At 48.0% G+C, this 22,352-nt stretch overlaps 1 protein-coding gene across 1 annotated transcript in view; it reads right to left on the bottom strand.

Annotated features, from left to right (window-relative positions):
• LOC122168292 (olfactory receptor 4M1-like) overlaps positions 1-9,628 on the bottom strand; it is a 15,845-nt gene extending 6,217 nt beyond the window's left edge. Inside the window, 1 exon segment of the mRNA XM_042833473.1 lies at positions 9,413-9,628. Within this exon segment, the coding sequence (XP_042689407.1) occupies positions 9,413-9,628 (216 nt within the window).
• Between the last annotated feature and the right edge of the window lie 12,724 nt (positions 9,629-22,352).

The following is a 22,352-nucleotide window of genomic DNA, read 5'->3' as shown; positions in this document are numbered from 1 at the left end:
AGGGAAGGGAAGGGAAGGGAAGGGAAGGGAAGGGAAGGGAAGGGAATGGAAGGGAAGGGAAGGGAAGGGAAGGGAAGGGAAGGGAAGGGAAGGGAAGGGAAGGGAAGGGAAGGGAAGGAACCTTCTTGGACTCCACAAATTTACCTATCTTTTGGAATGTTGACAACTTGATGGCATAGTCAAAATAAAAGTATATTGATCTCAAGGACTTTCCCCCCATCCTTCCCGTGGTAGAAGGCTGATTGTTTTTTCGCTTTTGCTGCACTTTTGCTGACCCTCTAGACTGTCTGCAATCACAGTGATGAAGGAAGAGCCCTATGAGTAATTGAAATTCTCTGGAAGAGATTATGACTTCTTATTATTCCCATGTACATACTCTTGTGAATTTCACTTTTTGCCCTTGCCTTCCATTTTTGGCAGCAGTTCTTCTCATACCTTGCAGGACAGCAGAAACACCAAGTCTTGCCCTGGTAACACTGCAAGATGGTCCTGTTGTTTTGAAACCCTGTCAGGCAGCGTCTCAGTCAGACTCAGAAGACCATTCTCTTCCTTACATGTGGTGGAGGTTGCTTGGTTGCTCTCAGACTCCCTCTGAACTCCCTCCTCATATGCACAAACATGTTAGGGACTTGTTCAGCACACATAAAACAGGGGTCCTGAATCTATTTCTTTTTTAATTCACTTTTTAACTACTTATCTCTTTAAATGAAGATGTTACGTGTGTACACACATATATTTTTGATACCAGTGTACAGCAGGAGGGTAATCAAAACCTGAAATATTTTACAACAGGAAATCTTCCAATCTTCCCGGTCTACTTCTTGTAGAAGAAAAACATGTGATGATGACAAAAAGAACCTTAAATCAGCTAGTCAAATGATCACAGAATCACAGAACTGTAGGGTGTGGAAGGGACCTCTAGAGATCAAGTCCAATCCCTCTGCAAAAAGCATGTTCCCAGCAACAGGTTGCACAAGTAGGCATCTAGACAAGTCTTGGATCTCTCCAAAGAAAGGGAATACACAATCTCTCTGGGCAGCCTGTTCCAGTGAAGAAACTCCAGAATCTGCTAGCTATGTCATTTCAACTTTCCTACTAGTGTACTAGCAATATTTACTACCACTATTTACTAGCAATACTAGTGTACTAGCAATAGGTCAGAATTTTTCTTTAAACCTTCCGAGGTCTACTTGGTGTGATTGAAAAGGCAGCTATGTTGCATATGTTGAAATAAGCAGATAGGCAGTCACATGGAGAGTCATCAGAATGAGTGAATAATGGAAGGAAGGAAGAAAAGGAAGAAGAAAAGGAAGAAAAGAAAAGGAAGAAAAGGAAGAAGAAAAGGAAGAAAAGAAAATGAAGAAAAGGAAGAAGGAAGGGGGGGGGGGGGGAAGGAGGGAAGAAACGGAGGAGGGAAAGCAGGGAGGGAGGGGGAGGGGGAGGAAGATCCAGTCAGCTGCCCAACTCCCAGTGTCTCTCACTCACTCCGCCAGCCAAAGCAGTTTTCAGAAGGGAAAGGACTTCTGGATTTCAGTGCTGAAACTCACTGCATCTTTTTAGAACAGACCCAGGACTGTGAGGCCTCTGTCCGTGCTCAGGGCTATGGCTGCTCCATTTCTGTCTGCAAATTCAATTTATAAGAAAACTGAGTGTATCTCCCTGAAACAGGTAGATGCACACCAGATATTTCTCTCCCAGATATATGAGCTTTCTCACACATATATGACCTTTTCCCACCAAAATAAGAGATTTTTTTCCCAGAAATACCACTTCTCTTAGAAATACCTCTCATTTCCTCCCAATTATACTACTTTACACTCCTCAGTGACACTTACTCCCATAAATACGGTATTTTATTGCAGAAATACCATTTTTCTCCAAATACATGACATTTTCTCCCAGAAATACCAGTTTTCTTAGAAATAGTTCGGGTTTTCTCAAAAAAATACTATATTACAATACCAATTATGGCATTCTCAACCAAATATATGGCGTTTTCTCCCAGAAATACCAGCTTTCTCCCAAATATTTCACATTTTAACAAGATGAGGTTTAACAAAAGCAAGTGTAGAGTCTTACATCTGGGGAGGAATAATTGCATGCACTGGTACAGGCTGGAGGATGAGCTGCTGGAGGGGAGCTCTGTAGAGAGGGACCTGGGTGTCCTGGTGGACGACAGGTCGGCCATGAGCCAGCAGTGTGCCCTTGTGGCCAAGAGGGCCAATGGCATCCCGGGGTGCATTAAAAAGAGCGTGGCCAGCAGGCCGAGGGAGGTGATCCTCCTCCTCTACTCTGCCCTGGTGAGGCCTCATCTGGAGCACTGCGTCCAGTTCTGGGCTCCCCAGTACAAAACAGACAGGGATCTCTTGGAAAGAGTCCAGCAGAGGGCCACGAAGATGGTGAGGGGCCTGGAGCATCTCTGCTATGAGGAAAGGCTGAGTGAACTGGGTCTGTTCAGCCTTGAGAAAAGAAGACTGAGAGGGGACCTGATCCAGGTCTATAAATATCTGAGGTGTGGGGGGCAGAGTGGTGAGGCAAGACTGTTTTCAGCAGTGTGTGGAGACAGGACGAGGGGTAATGGCCAGAAACTGTAGCACAGGATGCTCCACACAAGAACTTCCTTAGGTGAGGTGACGGAGCACTGGAACAGGCTGCCTAGGGAGGTGGTGCAGCCTCCTTCTCTGGAGATTTTCAAGACCTGCCTGGACACCGACTTGTGCGACATGGTGTAGGGAACCTACAGGACGATCTCTGGAGGTCCCCTCCAACTCCTACGACTCTATAATTCTGTGATTCTGTGATCCCATATCCAAAGTCCATCTCATATATATCCCAATTCCTGATATCTCATCCTTTATCCATACCCCACAGCCCACATCCCAATCGCACATTCCACATCCCAATCTAACATCCTATATCCCACATCCCAGTCCCAATTCCAAATCCCATTCCCAGTCCCTCATCCCAAACCCGTCACCCACCTGTCGATCTCAATCCCTCATCCCAATCGCAATCCCACATCCCCGATCCCAATTCCGATCCCAACTCCATTCCCTATAGCAATACAGAGCACCCCGAGGCCCCGTCCCCACAGCCGCTCCGCCCCGCCCCCGGCCTCTCATTGGTCAGCGGCAGTTCCGGCCCGCCTCCGGTCTCTGATTGGTCAGCGGTAGCGCCACCGGCTCCGATTGACTGAGACGCAGAGCGCGGGAGCGGTCGTTGCATCCGGCTCGCAGGTGGCCAGCTTTCCTCTCGGACGCAGCCGCTGCGAGCCGGAGCTGTCCGGACAGCACCGAGACGGAACCGCGGCACGACGGGAGAGGTGCTCAGGAAAGCGGGAGAGCGGCTCCGGGCGGGGAGGGGGAGAGGAACCGTGCGCGGCCCATGCCCCCCTGCCCTTCCCTGCGCCGTGGGATGCGGGGACTTGGGACGGCTGAAGGACTCGGCGCCCCCACCGCCGCAGCGCTGCTGCCCGCATCCGGGCCGTGCCCCCCCGAGTCCCCCAGCGCTGCTCCCGGTGCTCCCTGGAGCTGAGGTGGACTGTGGGTACGGGGGGCGGTGGGGGAGATACGGGGTATGTGGGAGGTTAGGGGCTGTGGGGTAATGTGGGGTATGGGGGGTATAGGGTAATTAATGTGGGGTATAGGGGGATGTGGGGAGATATCAGGGGATGTGGGATTGTAGGTAGCTGTGAGGGGAATATGGGGTTGGGGGGGCTATCGGGAGGGACGTGGGGCTATAGGGGGCTTTAGGGGTACTGTAGAGAGATATAGGGCTGCGTTGGTTATAGGAGGGTATGGGGCTATAGGGCCCCAGGGGGCCTTAGAGGTGGATATAGGGGTATGTGGGGCTATCGGGTGCTTTATTGTGGCTACAGGGGAGATTTGGGGCTATGAAGAGCTGTGGAGACTACAGAAGTGGCATAGAGGGATATGGGAAAAGAGGGGGCTATGAGGGAGATACAGGGGGATATGGGGCTATAAGGCACTGGGGGGGCTTTAGGGAGGGTTTTAGGGCTATAGGGGCATATAGGGTGCTATGGGGCTATAGAGAGCTGGGGGGGACATGGGAATGTAAAAGGCTATTCAGGGAGCTATACAGTTCTATGGGGAGATATAAAAGGGTTATAGGGAGTATAGGAGGCTTTGTTGGGGCTATAGGGAGATATGGGGCTCTAGGAAAAGGTGGGGGACTATAGACAGATTATAAGGGGGTAGGGGATAAGGGGGGGGATATAGAAAACTGGGAGGCTCTGGGGGGGTATAGGTCTGATGTGGGGCTGTAGGGGGCTATTGGGGGAGTTACACAGTTCTATGGGGAGTCTATAAGGGGTAGTGGGAAGGCTAAAGGAGAGTTCTAGTGGAATACGGGATTATAAGGGGCAGTGGATAGGCTATAGGAGCATTATAGGGTGATATGGTGCTATAGAGGGTGTATGGAGGATATGGTGCTATAGGGAAAGTATAAGGGATATGGTTTTATAAAGGGTGTATGGGGGATATGGTTCTATAATGGGCTGTGTGGGGCCATAGGGTGATAGGGTGGGCTATAAGGGTCTTGGGGCTAGAAGGCTCTCCCCTGCCTTTAAAGGGTTAATGGAACTATAGGGGGTTGTGGCGGGCTGTGGGAGGGTCCATAGGATGGTAAGGGGCTGGGGAGGGTCTATAGAGAGAGTTGTTATGCTATAGGGGCTTGTGGGGGGGACATAGAGGGGCTGAGGGGGGCAATGGGGGAATACAGAGAGAGATGGGCCTATAGGAGGTGTATGGAAGATGTGGTTCCATAAGTGACTGTGTGGGGCCACAGGGTGATGGTGGGCTATAAGGGGATGTTGGCCTAGACGGCTCACCCCCCCCCCCAGCCTATAATCTATCCATAGGTTTAACCTATCCTTAGCAGGGTGGCTGAAATGCCAGTCAAGAAACTTAAATCAGAATTGAAGTTGTATTGGAATAGAGTAGGATTGTTTTGTGGTCTTAAATCTGAAACATGTTTTCTCCTTGGGCTTCAGAAATTGTTTAATAATGACTCTGGAGAAGGTTTCACTATCCAGTCTCCTGATCAGGAAGAAAGAAGAAGGTTTTTGGAGGACTTAATCACGAGTGGAGCTGCTGCTGAACCTCTACTTCCAAGAAGCAAGCATTTTGCATCTCAGTCTTTTCTCACTGCAAGGTCCCAGCCATTCAGTCTGTGCTGTGTGGTGATTTTCCACCAGCACCTCTGCTTGTATGTGAGCAGCAGGCATCTGCTGACGTTGTCCGATGGCTTTAGGCTGGGCAGACACGGAAGCACTGCCTGCAGCAGCACCAGCTGAGCTCCGTGTGCCAGAGGAAGGAACGCAGCGTCTGGAGCAGCAGGAGGAGGAGACCCTGCGTGGCTCTGCGTGTTCTGAGGGCCGTTCCTCACAGACTGCCGCTGGCAGATGCTGGGCACTGCAGAGCCTGTTGGTGCGGAGGAGGTAAAGCGCTGCTGATCTGTGATGCCATCTGATCTGCGTGCGTGCAGGGTTTCCCTGTGTTTGTAGTTCTCAGTGTTTGTGGCCCTGGTTTTGTTAAAAGATGTCAGACCTCTGTGCGCCTTTGTTCCCCCTCCAGCTGGTTCTGAGAGCCCTTCCATTTTTGAGAAGGCTGCGGGTTTAGTTCAGCATCTACTGATGTGTCACACAGATTCAGGGCTTTCAAGAAGTCGCTTCTTTAACGTGTTTAAGATAGTGAATTCTGCTAGACAGAGCGCTTGTCTGATCCGACCTCTTAACCCCAAGGCTCGTTCTGCAGGTCCCAATGATGGCACAGGCATTAAATAGCCTGGAGCTCGTCGCTGGGGTAAGGCTCCGCATTGGGCTGTGAAGGGAGAGATGGAGGAGGGGTTTGAACAGTGTTGTGCAGGAATGGAAAGCTGGTGAGAGAAGAGGTGTGTTCTGAGAGCGAGGGCTGCACGGCTCATCTCTGTTCTAACAGGAAATGCACAGCAGAGCTCTCTGCTCTCTGTTCTTTCTTGCAAGGTTGCTGCCCTTCAAAGTGCGCTGTGGATGGGCAGCATGATGACAGCCCAAGGATGGCAGCAGGAGATGCAGCACATTCCTGTAGGTGTCCCTTCTTATGGCCCAGGTTGCTCCTTGCTTTCCCCAAGGTAACCCATTATCTTTCCAGTACAGCCCACCCATAATTCCCTCAGAGCCCCAATACCTCCCTCAATACTTTCCCTGCAAGACCCCAGTAGCCACCCTATAGCCCACCACAGAACCCCATAACTCCTTAATGACCTCCTCAGACCTGTTTGTGGAATGCATTCATTGATTCCTCCACCATAGGTGGCCCCAAACCTCACAGACCTCCATAGTCCCCAGCAGCACCCCATATCCCCCACTAGACTCCAACTAAACCCCATTATTTCCTCCCTCAGATCTCCCTTACCACCTCCAGGGCTCCTTAGCAACCTCAGAGACACCTACAGTCCCTAACAGGACCCTTGTCATTATTCCAGTACCCCAAAAGCAAACCTGGGCCCCTCCTCACCCCTTTCTCTCTCCAGATACCATAGAATGGATCAATACTGGGGCATGGGCGGCTGCAGCAGGAGAGGAATGCAAAGCTGGAGCAGGTGTAGGGCACAGATGTGGGTGCAAATGATGTGTGGGGCATGGGGGGTGTGGGGGCAGAGGAACATGGGAGGATATGGGGATATGGGCCACAGGCTGCAGGAGCAGGGTGCTGCACAGGGGAAGGCAACGTGTGCGGTGAAGGTGGGACTTGTGGGTGCAGGGACTTGTGGTGGCATGGGGATGTAGGGGGTGTGGGGCCACATGGGGAGGGGTTGGAGGTGAGAATGGGGGATGTGGGGCGGTGCTGGAGTGCATTTATTGATTTCTTCCTGAGAGGAGATTGGGATTCCCTGTGGCCCAAAGGTGGGGCCCTGATCCATAACCCCACATGACCCCATAACCCCATAGAACTCGGCATGACCCCAGGGTTCCACATGACCCATAATCCTGTGAGCACCATAACCCCAGATGAGGCTGTGGACAGTGATGGGTCTGTTCTTGGGTCGTTCAGGGGACACTATAGGGTGGCTCTGGGGTCGCTGTAGATCAGCTGCCTAAAATATCCTGTGACCCCCACCATGCCCACGTCTTGCTGGGCAAGATGGGAGGCAAGGGGGTAGTTGGGGGCTATGGGAGAGGTTCCATGATTGGAGCAGATTCACTGCCAGCTCCTTGTGGGGGAACATCAACCTCACTGAGCTGTGGGTATGTCCCATAGCTGCCCCATGGCAGCCCCAGAGCCATCCTAGAGCACCCAGAACAGCAGTTCCACCACCAGCGGTGCGTTGGGTAAAGGCATCTCCTGGGTGTGGCTCTGCCCATAGCTGCCCCAAAGTGCCCCTTTGGGGTCCTCCCGTACCTGTCCTTTAGCCCTCCCACAGTGTTGTAGGGCTTCCCCCCATCCCAGCAGATCCCCCAGTGCCCGTGGAGTGTGCAAGAAATGCTCTCATCGCTGCTGTTCCCTCAGGCACAGCTCTTGGTGCAGCAGCAAAGCTCATCTTTATTGCTATGGCATCACTGCCCTCTCCCTCCTCGTGCTGAGGGACAAAATACACAGCTGCTCAGTGAGCTCCTTCTGCAGTCCCTGCTTTCCTGTTCCCTCTTGGCACTGCAGGCTCACAGTCTATGCCACACATCTGCTGTGCTGTTTTTCCAGATGAGGTCTATGGCCAACCTATTCCTTTTGGGTTATTGTGTGCTTTTCTATGCAGACAGGCAAGCAGGATTTCTTACAGCTGTTGCATTTGCTGTGTCTCAGACTCTGTCCTGCACCTGTGCCTTATCTCGTGTGCAGTCTCCACCTTACTTTGCTCAGAACGTCTTGGCCCTGCTGTGTTCTGCTCGGCATCTGTCTGCAGAACAACAGTACAGCTGTCACTCTGACCCTACCTTGTGCTGTCCCTATTAAAGAGTTGTTTTGTTTCAGTCCATCCCAGCTCCATTCCTTGTTCAAGCATCCCTCATTGCCATGCAGCACTGCAGCAGCCAAGCTCCAGTCCCTTCCCCGGTCTCAGTAGGATCGGTTTGTTCTGTTCTCATCCACCTAGAGAAACAGAAGCTTTCGGCCCACCAAACCTTGTGACAGGTATTTCCCTACAGAAGCATTCATGTCCTTCTGGCCCTTTCGGCCAGTTCCCAGCTCTCCAAACCGAGATGTATGGCTGCAGCCCACCCCAAGTCTTCTTTGGGGCAGCTCTGGGGCAGCCCCACCCCGAGGAGTGGATGCCTTTTCCTCACACACAGCTGAGTCTATGGCCACATGGGGTGAGGACACAGGGTCGTGGGTCACGTGGGGGTCCTGCAATCTCACAGAATTGTGGGGTGACGTTGGGTCAGATGGCATCACACTGAGTTGTGGGATGAGGTGGGGTTCTGGGTCAGTGATGGGGTCGGATGGGATGGTAGGGTCAGATAGGGTGATATGGACTTACAGGTCTCATAGTGTTATATGGTTGGGGTGAGTGGGGGCAGGGATCCCAGAGTTCTGGAGCCACACGGCAGCAGGTCGCAGCATGGTGGGGGCAGGCAGAGTCAGGGAGTCACAGGGTCGTGTGGGGGTATGGTTCACACAGGGCTGTGGGTCACATGGAGTCATGCACATACAGGGTTATGTGGTCATCTTGGGGTATGGCTCATGTGGGGTAATGGCTCACAGCCCCACCTTTGGGCCACAGAGACCCCCAGTCCCCTCTCAGGAAGAAATAAAACCACTCCAACACCGCCCCACACTCCCCCTTTTTACCTCAAGCCACTCCTCACATCCCCCAATTCCCTCTATGTCCCCATACCTCCCCATGCGATGCCCTTTAATTATTGATGTACAGCTCCAGGCTTTCATGACATGGTCTGATTTACTTTTTCCATAAAGTAAGAGCTCTGTATTTTAGCTGTGCAAAAGTAGCTCTGGGAGTAACAGCCTACATTTCACCAGATATTTGCATCTGCACAGCTCCTTCCTATCCTTAATCTCCTCATGTGAGCATTAGTGGCTCACTAATTAGCAGTAGTGAGGTACCTCACAGGGAGGTGTCTATGTTGTGGACATCTGATATGAGGCAAGAGGAACTGAGGGGGGTATTGGGAGGGGGGGAGAGGATCAGAATGGGGGAATAAGGAGGGGAGGGATGAGGTGAGGGTGGGGAAGGGACCCTGGAGGTAAAAATGGAGAACTGGGGGGGTGGGGGGCGAAAAGGAATGGGGGAACTGGAGTGGAGGGGGCTCTAAAGTCAGTGTTAGGGGGGATCAGGGGGAGAGTGTGACCCTGGGGGTCAGAAAGAGGGATGGGGGCGTTTATGGCCGAACCGTGGAGGGGAATGAGGCAGCGATGTACCCTGGATTGGGGGCGGGACGACACAGCGCACCTCCCCATACCGAGCAGAGGCCCTGAGCACCACAGAGGCCCCACGGGGCCAACGCAGAGCGGCCCCTGCCCTGTGCCCCCTCGAACACCAACCTGTAGAAGCTGAAGCGGTGCTCGGAGCCCAGAGCTGCCCTGCGGCGTTGGAGCAGCACGCGGCCCTGCACCACTTCCACACGGTCACCTCGGCCTCGCGGCGCAGGGTGATGAGGCCACATGGCCCCGCGCATCTTGCCCCAGTCGGCCCCGCAGCTCCTCCCTCGCCCAGCCCGAACGCACCGCTCCAGTAACTGCCCTCAGCGCAGGCAGAAAGCAACCGACCTTTTATTCTCATTATTTCCTACGAAAAATCTCTGCTGTCTTTTACGAATTGTCATGAATTTCCACTTGGCACACGCAGGTGCGTTCTGTGTTTCCCCAGTTGCTCCGTGCCTCCAATTTGACACGGCCGAGGGCTTTGTGGGGCTCCTCCTGCTGATACAAAGATACACGTCGTAAACAAACAACCCCAGGAGAGTTTCACCTTTGTCCTCATCCGCTCCCTCAAAGAAGAGAGATGACAGCGGCAGGCCGTGCAGAAAAGAACATGCTGAGGCTGAAGGTGGGAGCCCCTCCCCAACATCAGCTCTGGCAGGATTGGAGCACAAAGGAGGGTGAACCCAAGTCAGGGCACGTGGAGCAATTGCTCCCAGCTGCTCAGCCATGAAGAGCAGCAGAGTTGTCTTATGGGGCTCTATGGCAAAGCTTTTCCTTGGGGCTTCCCTCCAGAAGAAGCAGTGGGCAGAGACTTACCAAGACAGCAAGGTCTTTGGGGGCACTGCTGACTTCCCCAGAGGGAGAAACTGCCTTGGAGATGTGCCAGGCGGTGAAAGCCATGGGCTGGAGATGCTGATTCTGAAGGTGCTTGTGCTGGAGCTTTAATGTCAGCCTGCAGATAGCTGGCTGTGGTGGTTGGTGACGCTCACAGCACAGGGTGTGAGGGCCTCGCATAGGAGCTGATTTCCTGAGGAGGCATGAGAGGGTCGGCACCCTCCGGTTCCTGGGAGGTCCCAAATGCCCTTGGGCAACGGAGGGGGTTACAGTGGATGTGGGGGGCTGGGAGCAGCAGACTTTGCCTGAGCTCAGGATTGGAGTAGCTCAGTTCCTGATGAGAGCACATCGCATCCATTCCTACTGTCCTGCTTTCTTTCTAAAGGAACTGACCAAGAAATTGAGCAGGATGCACTGCAGGAAGGCAGCCATCCCACACTGCTGGTCTCGGACAGTGGAACGCAGGCAGCACCAACAGCTGGCATGCCAGGTAATTTCTGTGCCGTGCTCAGCCAGCATCACTCACCAGAGTCACTGTGTGCCTGCAGGCTCTTGCTGCCTGCACTTGCACACCAGGTCAGCAGCCAAACCTGAGTGTGTGGGCACAGAGCACGTGTAAAAGAAGCCAGGGATGGCTCTCTGAAAATGGCTGACCTCAGTTCCAACGGTGTGCCAGAGAAGGCACTTGCTCTGTGACTTGCTCTCTGTTGTTCAGAGAAGGTACACGCCTGTGATGCTGCTCAGCTCCCACCACTCGCAGTTACCAGAGAGTTGTGAGCTCTGCCCTTATGCAACAAAGTCACCCGGGGGCGATGAGCAGGGTCCTGTGTGGTAGGAGCCTGCAGGAGTGTTTCTCCCCTGGGCTGGCTCCGGCTGTGCCCTGCGCTGGCTGGAGCCCGACCTCCAGCCTGGGGGGTGTCCTATGGGACACGCACACTGGGAAAAGCATGAGGGATTCTGCTCTGCAGTGTTCCCCACAAGCAAAGCCCAGATCCCAGGGCACCGCCTCGGCCCAGAGGGTAGTGCCTGTGCAGCCTCTCCCCACCCAGCAAGAGGTGGAAGCCCTGGTGCTTAGGCACAGAGACAGAGGCACTACTAATGAAAATCTCTTGGGTTCATGGAGCACACTGGGAGATCATTTGTAGCAGGTGAAGGGACCGTGGGACATTGTCTCGTTTCTTCCAGGCATGAATGCAGGAAAAGCACAGAGGCTGCTGTTCACAAATCTGTGCAGAAGTGCCACGTCGCAGCCATGGTGCTGTTCTCAGCTGTGCTGCTGTCTGCGGTGCTGCTGGCCTGTGGTGCTGTGATGTGGATGTGCCAGAAATACCCGTGAGTTGGCTTTTCCCCATAACACCCATTTGCTGCATTTGGCAATGAAGCATCTCTAGTGCCAGGATCCTGGGCAGCCAGATCAGCTGCTGGCAGTGCACTGCCAGGATTAACAGCTCAGATTTATCTGAAGATGAAATTGCTAACCGGAGATATGGGTTGTTGTACCAGGAAATGGAGGCTGATAAAGAAGAGGTACCTACCCCAGTGTGTAGCCCAGTCTAGACAAAGAGTTCCTTAGGTCAAGCATAACCTTGTCATTTAAAACCAATCCATCTGTGTGTTTCCTGATACCCCTCCTAAGCCCTTGCAATTCTTTCTCGGAAAATTGTCATGCAGCTGTTCATAGTGTGGTGCCCTTCAGCAGTGTAATGAAGCAGGCTGGCGGAAATGCATTTCAGGAAGGTGAATGAAGCTTCACACTGTGAAGGCACATGGTGTCTCACAGCTTTTGTACTTTATAATTTAAAATGCATCTCCTGTCTTTTCTTTTTTCTTTTTATAAAAATACTGAAGTCACTGCGCTTTTTTCATTCATTTTGGTGTTCTCTTTAAGCCTGTGAAATCTGTTATCGAATAGCACTGTCATCAAGTATTTTTCTGCCTTGCCCTTCCTTTTGTTATTTCTTTCGTTTTATGTCTGGCCTATTTTATTTTGCAAATAGAAATGTTTTATCCGTGTTCTCGTTTAGTAAACAAATGATGTCTTGTTCTGATCTTCACTTCTACTTGGGCATCCAGCACAGCATTTAATGGATTTGCACAGGTTAGAAACAAGCAAATTTTGAGAGTTTTTTTCTGTTTTGTTGGGAAGAGATTAAGACTGGTTGCACAGTTTTGAAAACTCTGCTCTGCAGACCAGCTACACAGTAATGTCCTGCTGACACGAATCCTGAACTTGTCTGCCCTCAGAAAGTCTTCCTGGATGTTTCTAGAAGGTTGCTAATATTCTTGGCACTCTTGGCCTAGCTGAATTTAATTGGAAAACTCCCACTAGCTTAGCAGGACTGTCTTCTTATTTCACATGTGAAAGAACTGGATTAGTATTTTTCTTGCTCTCTGTATGGGAACTGCTGAGTCACGGCCTGAACCTCTGATTAATCACCTGAGGTGAGCCTTGAGTCAGCCAGAGGAGCACAGGTGAAGGCAATTCACCTGTGCTGCCGGAAGGGGTGGAGCCTGGCTCCACCCCTCCTAGACCTATTTAAGAGCTGGCTACCAGAGGGGAAGGATCTCTTCTGGAGATCCCCTCTTTGGTATCTTCTGGTGAGCTCAACCCAAGGGTAAGCTCTTCCACTTATTCTCTTTTGTGATCGTTGTCTGCTTTGCCTTACTCTCATTGATTGTATTGCGATTGTAACATCTTGATTATACAAAATTATAACATCTTGGTTATACACTCTCTTTTTTGGATTTTTCTAACAATCTCAACATCCTGTGAAGCATGGCTTCTTCACAGCTTTCACACCTGTTCAGTGGCTCTATGTATTTACGCATTTATACATGAAATGAGCTTTATTTGTTTCTGCAATGTTGTTTTCACCTAACATATGTTTTAGTCTGGGAGTTAAATCTGAGTTGTTTATTTACTGCTGTGATAATGCTGAGGATCTGCATGAGGCACTGCAGCAGTGCAGTGCACGCTTACGCTCTCAAACCTCAGGGCCCCCATCCCAAGTGATAATGCAGATAATCTGGGGCCTTCTTAAATTCCAGCACCTTTCAGAGGCTGGCTTACCCACAGCATGCTCTGCATACCACTGTTTAGATATGCACACAAAAAAGCTGGGCATCTGCAAGGCTGAAAACGAGTCTTTCAGTGCTTATTAATTTTGCTCCAGGCCTTTTACATTAGTAAAGTATTCAGAAGGAAGGGCTAAAATACAAAGCTGCCACCACTTTCTCTAATTAATGCATGCGAAGCTTCACATCTCTAATTACTGAGCAGTGTGTGCTGTGCAAATAAAAGCCCAGAGTCCAGAGGATGTGTAAGGACCTCTGAGCTCTGCACTCCCTGTGCAGTGCAGTCTGGCAAAATAAACTTCTGGCATTCGCTGTTCAGAAGTGCAGTGTGCCTGAAGCAAAGTCCTTGCAATTCACTTCTATTCAGCGAAGGATTCCTCACCTGTTTGAACAACTTGAAACATTTTAGAGTCGTGGAACACTTTTGAAAAAGGAAGGTCTTTAATATTGATATTCATGCCTATTTAGATTATCGATTTTCCATCCAAGCTCAGCTACTGATGGTTATGCCTGAGTAAGCCATAAAAATCAGGTCTTTACTGGATACATCCCATGCCAAATATTGTTGCTGTGTTGTTTTTATTTTCTACAGGTAGGATGCCGCTGCATTTACAGTGCAATCAAATGAGAATGTGACAGAGACTGTGTAAGTGGTGGATTTTGCTTCTTTTCTAAAAAAAAAAAAGAGTGTAAAAAAAAGGGTACTGTTTTTTGCTTTGTACAAAAATATTTGCTCCTTTGTACAAAAACACGGGTGTTTTCCATCCTCTAATTCATTAAATCTTGACCTGAAAGAATAGGTGGGTATACCATTGCAGCTGTAAATCTGTACTTTCTGAAAGTCTTTCACTAGGATAGCACTGCAAAAAAGGAAAAGTAGGTTGCCTAGATACTTTTAATTTTTGAAGGTACAGTCAGTTCACTTATTTATTGCACTTAAGAAAAGCAAGAATGAATGCTTTGGTCCAGTGTACAGCAAGGAAGTGCTCACGTGTGCTGTTGGTACACATACCTCTAATATTACTGCAGCTTTATCTATCTTCCATATTTTAGTAGGTACCATCTTTTAAGGGGGGGAATATTGTTGATAGTGATCATACTTTGGTGGTTTCTGGGCTCCTCTTGCTGAATCCAGTTAGCCTGAATGAAGGATATGGAGTGGCAGCATTGCTGGGTGAACGCTGCCGTTACTGAGAGCAGAAGAGTGATTCTGTTTGTTGATGTGACTTTGGTCACTGAGCACCGTGAGAGCATTCTGAGTATTTGTGTTTGTAGTTCAGATGGCAAGTAGCCTAAAGACTGCTTGTGCACAAGTGACTCAGCACATCAGTGCAATCTGCATTGTAACACATTACCTCTGATTTTAAGCCTGAAAGTTCCTTCCAGTATTAAGGCCCAGGAAACTCATTAGCCATCTGACCTGGGATAAACCTGCCTTTTGTTTCTCATTACAATCCTGTTTTTCCTTTGTGAAAGTCCTTGGAACTGGTATTATCACACAAGACATATTCTGCACAGTGTGGTGTAATATAATGTTTCTTTATTCTTTGCCAAATCCAGAAGGTGGTGCTTAGGCAGATTTCTCTATACCTCATTAAAAATAAGCCTGCTAAAGGATTAGATGAGGAAAGAATTGAAAGGATATGTTTTGGTGTGGTGGTGGGTTTTTCTGTTTGGTTTTGTTTTGTTGTCGTTTTCTGAAAAAATGTCAGGGAGCAGATTTTTGTATTTTGAAGAATTTCAGAGATGTCTCTTCATTACAGAAGGCCTTCTGAGCAGCTGCATCTTATCAACTGCAAAGCAGCTGGATAGCTTTTGAGGTTCATATTATGCTGAGCAATGTGTTCATGGCAAATTGATCTACTGGGGTTATTTAATCTGGCTGAGTCAGCCACCTTTATAGATGCAATATGCTGAGCACAGCTTGCAGCTCTCTCCTTTAGCTGTGTGTGTTTGCAAGGCTTTGTCCCCAGCAGAAATAGCACTTTTGCTGGGAGCTGTTTTGCTGCAGGACCAAACATCGTGCAGGACTGGTGATGTTTACCAGATACGCTTCCTAAAGAATAAGCATAGGCCAGAATTTTAGAGGGTAAGAATTGCAGAAGAAGCATGGCCGATAAACGGAAGCTTTGTAGGTGATTGAGATCTCAGGATGCAATAAGCATTAAAAGAAACTAGGGATTACTTTTTTTTACTCAGAAGGTGGTGAGGTACTGGAACAGGCTGCCTGGAGAAGCTCTGGGTGCCTCTGGTCCTATCATCCTGATCTAATGGGTGGCCTGTAGAAGGGGGATTGGAACTGAATGGTCTTTAGGTCTCTTCCAGTTCAAGCCATTCTATGATTCTGATGTTCAATGTCAGAATTCATGCAGTTAGTAATTGCCTATGTGAAAACAGAGTCTGCAATGTGTTTCTTACCTTCAACAGAGAAGGGATCTTTTTGTCTGAGAACTAGTGGAATTAGGGGGATAGGGGATAATTTTAAAAAATCCTGTTTGAAATCATAATTTGGGACACTCCTCACTTTGCCCTCACTTTCTAGAGCATTTCTGAGCAAACTGAGTACTTCTCCCCCATTTCTGCTGCTTTCAATAGCTCAGGAAGCTAGCACTCTCTTTCCTTGCAAGGGAGGGATGTAGGACTGACTCAGTTTCTGTGCAGGACGCTGAGAATGAAGATGCTCTGTAGATGATCATTAGTAATGTAAGGCTGTCCTCTTCCTGGCAAAGCCATTGGCACTGAGTCTGCTTAGGAGTGAAGCAGCACTGTAATGCCAGGCAGAGCTCCCATTCCCTTCTTCCCTGCCCACCATCATGTGCTCCTCAACAAATTTTCCACTGTTTACTTAGAAATCCGTAAAACAAAAGACTGAGGCTGAAGAAGCTCCACCTGGGGAAGTCAAGGTGGAGGAAACCCCTGCTGCTGCTGCTGTGGGAAAGGAGGCCATCCCTGCTGAGCCAGATGAGCCAACAGAGCAGGCTGCGGTGAGCGATCTGTCCCCCATGTCCATCTCCCAGCCTCATCTGGGCCATCTCTCATCACAGTGAGTGTGCCTGCTGTATTTCAGCCATCCCCTCTGTTCCTCATCATGGTTGGTTTTGTCAGCGTCCAGCTGTGTCACAGCATGCCTCTCCAGCAACTTTTGGTCCCAAAATGTCATTCCTTTTAAGACTAGCATTTTAGCTGGAAGTTCACCTGCATGGTCTTACAGGCAGTCAGAGGTCAGTGCAGAGCATCAACAAAAGGTTTTCAGATATGCAGATAGCCTTGCATGGATCTTTCTGTGGAGCTGATTGTGTTTCACATTCCTGCTGGGGGCAATGGCTCAGGCACTACAAGCCTGATTGTGACATTTATTAACATAGGGGAACAGCATTAGGAAAGCGTACAAACAGAAGTGAAGAGTGGCTTGGAAATGATCTGATGCTCTACTCAACCAATGTCAGGTTGGTTGTGTGCTGGTGGTGTTGGACCACTGCAGAAGCCACTCATGATACCACGCAAACTGTCTGCAGCAGAAGGCTCTGGAGTACAGCTGTAGTTTAAAGGACTTCTCAAGGACAGAGAGATGATTTTGCCTGGATAGTTGCAACTGCGTCACTGGATTAAAAACTGGTATCAAGTGTGAATGAAATGAAAAGGCAGGCTGAGCTTTAGTTGCAGCACCTGCCTGGTTATCATTTCTCCCTTGCTCCTACCTTCCTAACAGGGTAAAAAGAATTTGTTGTAGATGGAAATGGGGACAGTTTTCTGCATGCTGTTCTGGAGAACTTTGAGAGAGAGGGAGGATGATCCCTGTCCTTGTCTAATCCTTCCTATTTGCTCTGGATTCCTACCTGTGAGAGCAGCATCGTAACGGTAGAGGAAAGCAATGCCAATGTGTTCCTTAGAATTATGAATTGGACTTGATTCTAATTAAATCATGAAGATTGCGTGTGTTTAATTTTAATTTACTCCTTGTTCATGTCTATAGTAAACCCTAGAGCGAGTGACCTCAGCATCATCTTCTTATAATAAGAGACACAAAGAAAGGCCCCGTGGTCTGCAGAGATCTGGCTTTTCCCCATGCATGTTTTCTTTTGAGTTGATCTCAATCACTGTAATAACTTGTCCACTCTATAGCAAAGCAAACAATGAAACTGCCTATCTGAAGCACGTTGTTCCAACAGATCGTTGTCAAAAATCCTCCATGGCTAGGCAGAGTAAATTTGATGGTTTGGAATAAAGAAGAAAGGATGGTGAGTAGAGGAAGGATGGGACATCAGTCATTGGTCAGGAGGTCTCTTCTGGTACTCACTCTACTGAGTGGCAGTAAGTAAAGTGAAGAACAGATATCAGAGAAGCTTAAAAGGTTGTTTCTGTATGGTTTGAGTTTGTTTTTTCTGTAAGGATTTCAGACAGGAAAGAAAAATTGTGACGGAAATATTTTTTTCTAAAAGGAAGCCAACTGCTTTTCTTGTACGAAGACAAAGCTCCAAAATCTTCATTGTCTGAGTGCTAATTAGATGGCAGGCTGAGGTGCAGCACCACTCATCCGTTCACTGGCCCTGTCCTGTGACCTGTTTTGCTGCCTCACCATCACTGAGGCATTCTCATCCGTGTTCTTTCATGCTCCAAATGGCTGCAGAGCTGTTGGAGAGGAAGACAGTGAGAGAGGCGCAAGTGAGTGGCAATCCAGGAGGAAGTCATAGGTATTAAATAGAAGTCAGACAGTTCTGACTGGGTTTATTTTCATTTTCTGTTACCTTTAGAATACAAAGTTGTCTTTACCAATTTGGAAGAGATGTCTAGGAAAATGAGCTCCGTGTTGATTTCTTAAAAATTCAGAAGTAGAATTATTCATTTGGCTCTGAGGGGCAATGATTCCAGGAATTGCTTTCCAGGACTTGCAAAGGACAGTCTTGAACATCAGGATTAACAACAGCCGTGATCAAAGCTGAGGACATTTCACTGAGATGCAGAATATGAAAGCATGTCATTTCTCAGCAGCAGTTCAGCGTTCATTCACTTTGTGAGTGACTTAAAATGAGTTACTTAAGACTTGAGTTAAAGTGTTAATGAGTTAAAAGTGGAGTGGAAAAATATTAATAATATCTTTCTGATAGGAATCTTCTATTGATTTTAGTAATTTCAAGTTTGTGGTGACAGCCCCTACTCAGCACAATTTCTCTGTGATGAATTTACTGTCAAGCCACGTTAATTGGTAGAATGTATGGCAGTCATTAGTTGTTGCAGGAGCTTTGAGTAAGTTTTCTGGTAGGGCTCTCATTTAAACTAGGAGGGGTAGTGCAGAGAACAGGGTACAATTCCCTGCTCAGGAGTTTTGGGTTCTGTTACTTACAGTTTCATAATCAGCCTGAAGTGCATTGCCAAACACTTCATTCCAAGAGCTCATCTTAATTGCTGCATGGAATCTTACTACATGTCCTTGTTGTGATCCATCGGTGCCACAGAACAAATAAATTTCTGTTAGGTGCTGGCAACCATTGATTCTTATTTTGGTTGCAGGGAACAAAATTTTTCACAGTTAGAGGGACAGAATCACCACATGCTGCAGAAGAGCTGAAGCAGATGGTAAGAAGTCCTTCTTGTGTGGACTTTTGCCCACAGAAACTGTTTTGTTTCTTCTTCCCATAGTATGTAAAATCCAAAGGATGCAGTCTAAAAGATATTGTTTATTAACCACTGATTGATTTCAGTTTCAAATAATAATATCCCTCTCACCACGTCAATTTTTCAAAGTCAGGCAAAGATGACAAGTATACAGAACAAAGAGAAATCGTAGCAAGTCTTGTTATTTTGTTGTCCTATCTGTGAAATGCTGCACCCAGAGTTCACAGCATTACTCAGAGATCAGCTATTTTGACTTCCAGATGCTCCTTGGTTTGGAAAGAGCCTTTTTGTGCTTTGGGTCTGGTGCTTGCCTGGGCTTTAATATTCTCTCATTCCATCAGACAGACACTCAGCTAAACACAGTGATTTTCAAAGCTTTGTGTGGGCACATATGAAACTGCCAGCTGGAAGCTCTCTCAGACACCGAACAGTGACAGAGGCCAAGAAAGAGCCTTCAGCTTAGAGATGTCTAATGATGGCTGAATCCCACCGTAGGTACAACTCATGGCACCCAAACTGCAGACTGTATGATCTGGGAGAGCAGTGCAAAGAAGAGTGGTCAGCTGTGTCTGAAATCTGAGCATGGAGCCAAGTACAGGTACAGCACTGGAGTATGAGGCCATTTAAAGGTAAAATATTTCTTTCAAAAATGGAGGAGAACTGATGTAGAACAGTGTTCTTCTGTTCTAAGTCAGCAGAGGCAGATTGCACTCTGTTTATGGAACTGCAGCATTACTTAGGCACTGTTTCAGTAATCCTATTTACTAGACGTTTATGCCTAGCATGGCATAAAAATAAACATTGCACTGCCGTGCTTCCCTGCTAAAACTCAGTCATCCTTACCATCCCAACTCCTAACTAATCAAAAGATCAGTGCTGCTAACTTTACCAGTACAAAATAGTCCTTAAGAAGTAAGGGCAACTCTCCTTACCTTTCTCTTTCCCAAAAAATTTGCTTCCAGTTATGCTTGAAACGAGCCCTCATTTAAAAGTATATGTGTGAATGCATCAAATTTTGGAATGAGGCCCAAGCTGTAAGCTTGGTTGATGGAATTCTTATGGGAAAGAGTTTCCAGGTTACTGAAAAGAGAAGGGTAGGGACAAACACATTCCTGACATAGAGCAGTGCTCATTTCTGAAGGCAAATTGACTTCTAAATACAGCTTATTAAGAAATTCAGCACTTTTTAATAGTACAAGTCAGAAAAGTGTTTCTGTACCAACTTGCCATTACCATTAGACACACAGCTTTTATGAGGCAATAGAAATATTTGTTTACCTCTCCTGTTAAAAAAAAAAAAAAAGAGCAACATGCTCTAGCAAGCATGCATGCTTTGCTAGAGTAAGAAATAATTCTATTTTGCAGTTGAAGCTTGTGGGATTTTTTTCTTTTTAAAACCCTCTACAGTCTGTTTTAAAATTAATGTAAAAATCAGGTCTTCCCAGCATGGTTTGGCAGCTTGAAAGAAGAATTAATCCTGTATGTATAAAAGAAGAGGTGATGTCACACTGCAGTTTTAGCAGGATAAAGCTGTGAGGGGTTTGCATGGTAATGCTGCTGTCAGCAGCTGCCTTGCCCTGGCACCTGGACAGGTCTGGGTCTTACGAGGTGACTGCAGGAAGATGAGCTTAGAAAACACATGAGTGAAGTGAAGTTTGGATATAACGCAGCATCCTTTTATTAAACAAGATGATATGCAGGCATTTCAGATGAAACGTGCAGGAATTTTGGTGTGGCAGGTGTGTGGAGGCAGTGAGCTGGAGGCTGAGCACTGAGGTCTGATCACAAGTGCTAAAGATGGTGATCTGATCTACCTGCACTCACACAGATCTGCATGACTTATCTTCACCCTTACAGGGCTTTTGAAAAATCTGACGTATTTGCAAAGCAAAATCTGACATGTTTGCAAAGCAGCCTCAACATTTATTAGTGAACAAGATTTCTATAAGGGGGCTTAGATTTACTTTTCCTCTGAAAAGCATCTTTAGAAATATCCTGCAATCTGCAGGAAGCCAAGACTGAGCAGAAGAGAAAAGCACTTCCAAGTCTTCCAAACGAGACCCCTGTACTCATCACTGGTGAGGCCGCACCTCGAGTACTGTGTTCAGTTTTGGGCCCCTCACTACAAGAAAGACATTGAGGCCCTGGAACGTGTCCAGAGAAGGGCAACAAAACTGGTGAGGGGTCTGGAGCACAAGTCTTATGAGGAGCAGCTGAGGGAGCTGGGATTGTTCAGTGTGGAGAAGAGGAGGCTCAGGGGAGACCTCACTGCACTGTACAACTTCCTGAAGGGAGGCTGTGGTGCAAAAGGGTCTGGCCTCTTCTCCCAAGCAAATAGTAGGATCCGAGGAAACAGCCAGAAGTTGTACCAGAGGAGGTTTAGGTTGGATATTAGGAGAAACTTTTTCTCTCAGAGGGTGGTCAGGCAGTGGAATGGCTGCCCAGGGAGGTGGTGGAGATGCCGTCCCTGGCAGTGCTCAAGAGGTGCCTGGATGAGGAGCTACGAGATGTTAGTAGCTTGTGGTACTAATAAGAATGGGAGGGTGGTTGGACTAGATGATCTTGCAGGTCGTTTCTAACCTTGTGATTCTGAGACATGAATTACAGCCATTTTGACTGTTTGTTGACCTGAACCTCTTGATCCAGGCTAAGCAATAGCCAGAACTGAATCCAAGCTCAAGCAGAAGGGATGTTGCTGAATCCCAAAATGCTACAGTAGAATTGGAAACCAGCAGGGGCGCAACTGTCCCACAGAGTTTAGGAAATTGTACATTTTTTTCTCTTCCAAAACCTGGAACTCGTGCAGTTTTACAGCTTCTGTAGGAAAGGACCTTGTGTTAGATCCCATCTGTGCTGTAAGAAGTATTGTTTGGGGTGGAGAGCATCACTGTTCAGAGCAATTGATTCCTTGGACATCTTCATGGGTGCCAGATTTAGAGCCACTGACACATGTCTGCTGTTTTAAATGTCAGGCACCCACTGCATGTACAGCTGAGTGTGGACCTGGAGGAAAGTGATTCTGCACAAACTGATGAGCTTTGTGACCCACCTCTTTGAACAATCCCCTGCCGTGTGTTTCAGCCCAATGTGTGTGGAAGAAGTGTTCCAGAAAGTTTTCCTGCAAACTGGTGAGTTGCAGGGGCAGCAGCAGGTTATGATGGGAACATTCTGAGTCTTGGGTGGGAGAAATTTGAGGTAGCTGGAAAACTGTAAGGTCAGCAATGTTCTGGGCTGTTGCTTAACAAAAACATTCATCCAGTATGGTGCTGTTATGAGAATACTGACAGCAAAAGTACATAAAATTGACACTAGCACTTCCAGTGTGGTGATCATTATGTAATTAACAGGCTTTATTTCTTTATATGGTTTTTTGCTGTGTTCTTGTTTTGTTCTGTTTTTGTCTTATAGCTACCTTTATTTCAGATATATAGCAGCGAGAATCTTTCCACTCCCTGT

The sequence above is a fragment of the Centrocercus urophasianus genome, unplaced genomic scaffold (genome assembly GCF_019232065.1).
Source record: "Centrocercus urophasianus isolate 14NV4802_14NV808 unplaced genomic scaffold, USGS_Curo_1.0 seq_42, whole genome shotgun sequence".
Lineage (NCBI taxonomy): Eukaryota > Metazoa > Chordata > Aves > Galliformes > Phasianidae > Centrocercus > Centrocercus urophasianus.
The sequence above is the reverse complement of the archived record's forward strand: the minus strand, read 5'-3'. Positions and strand labels throughout refer to the sequence as shown.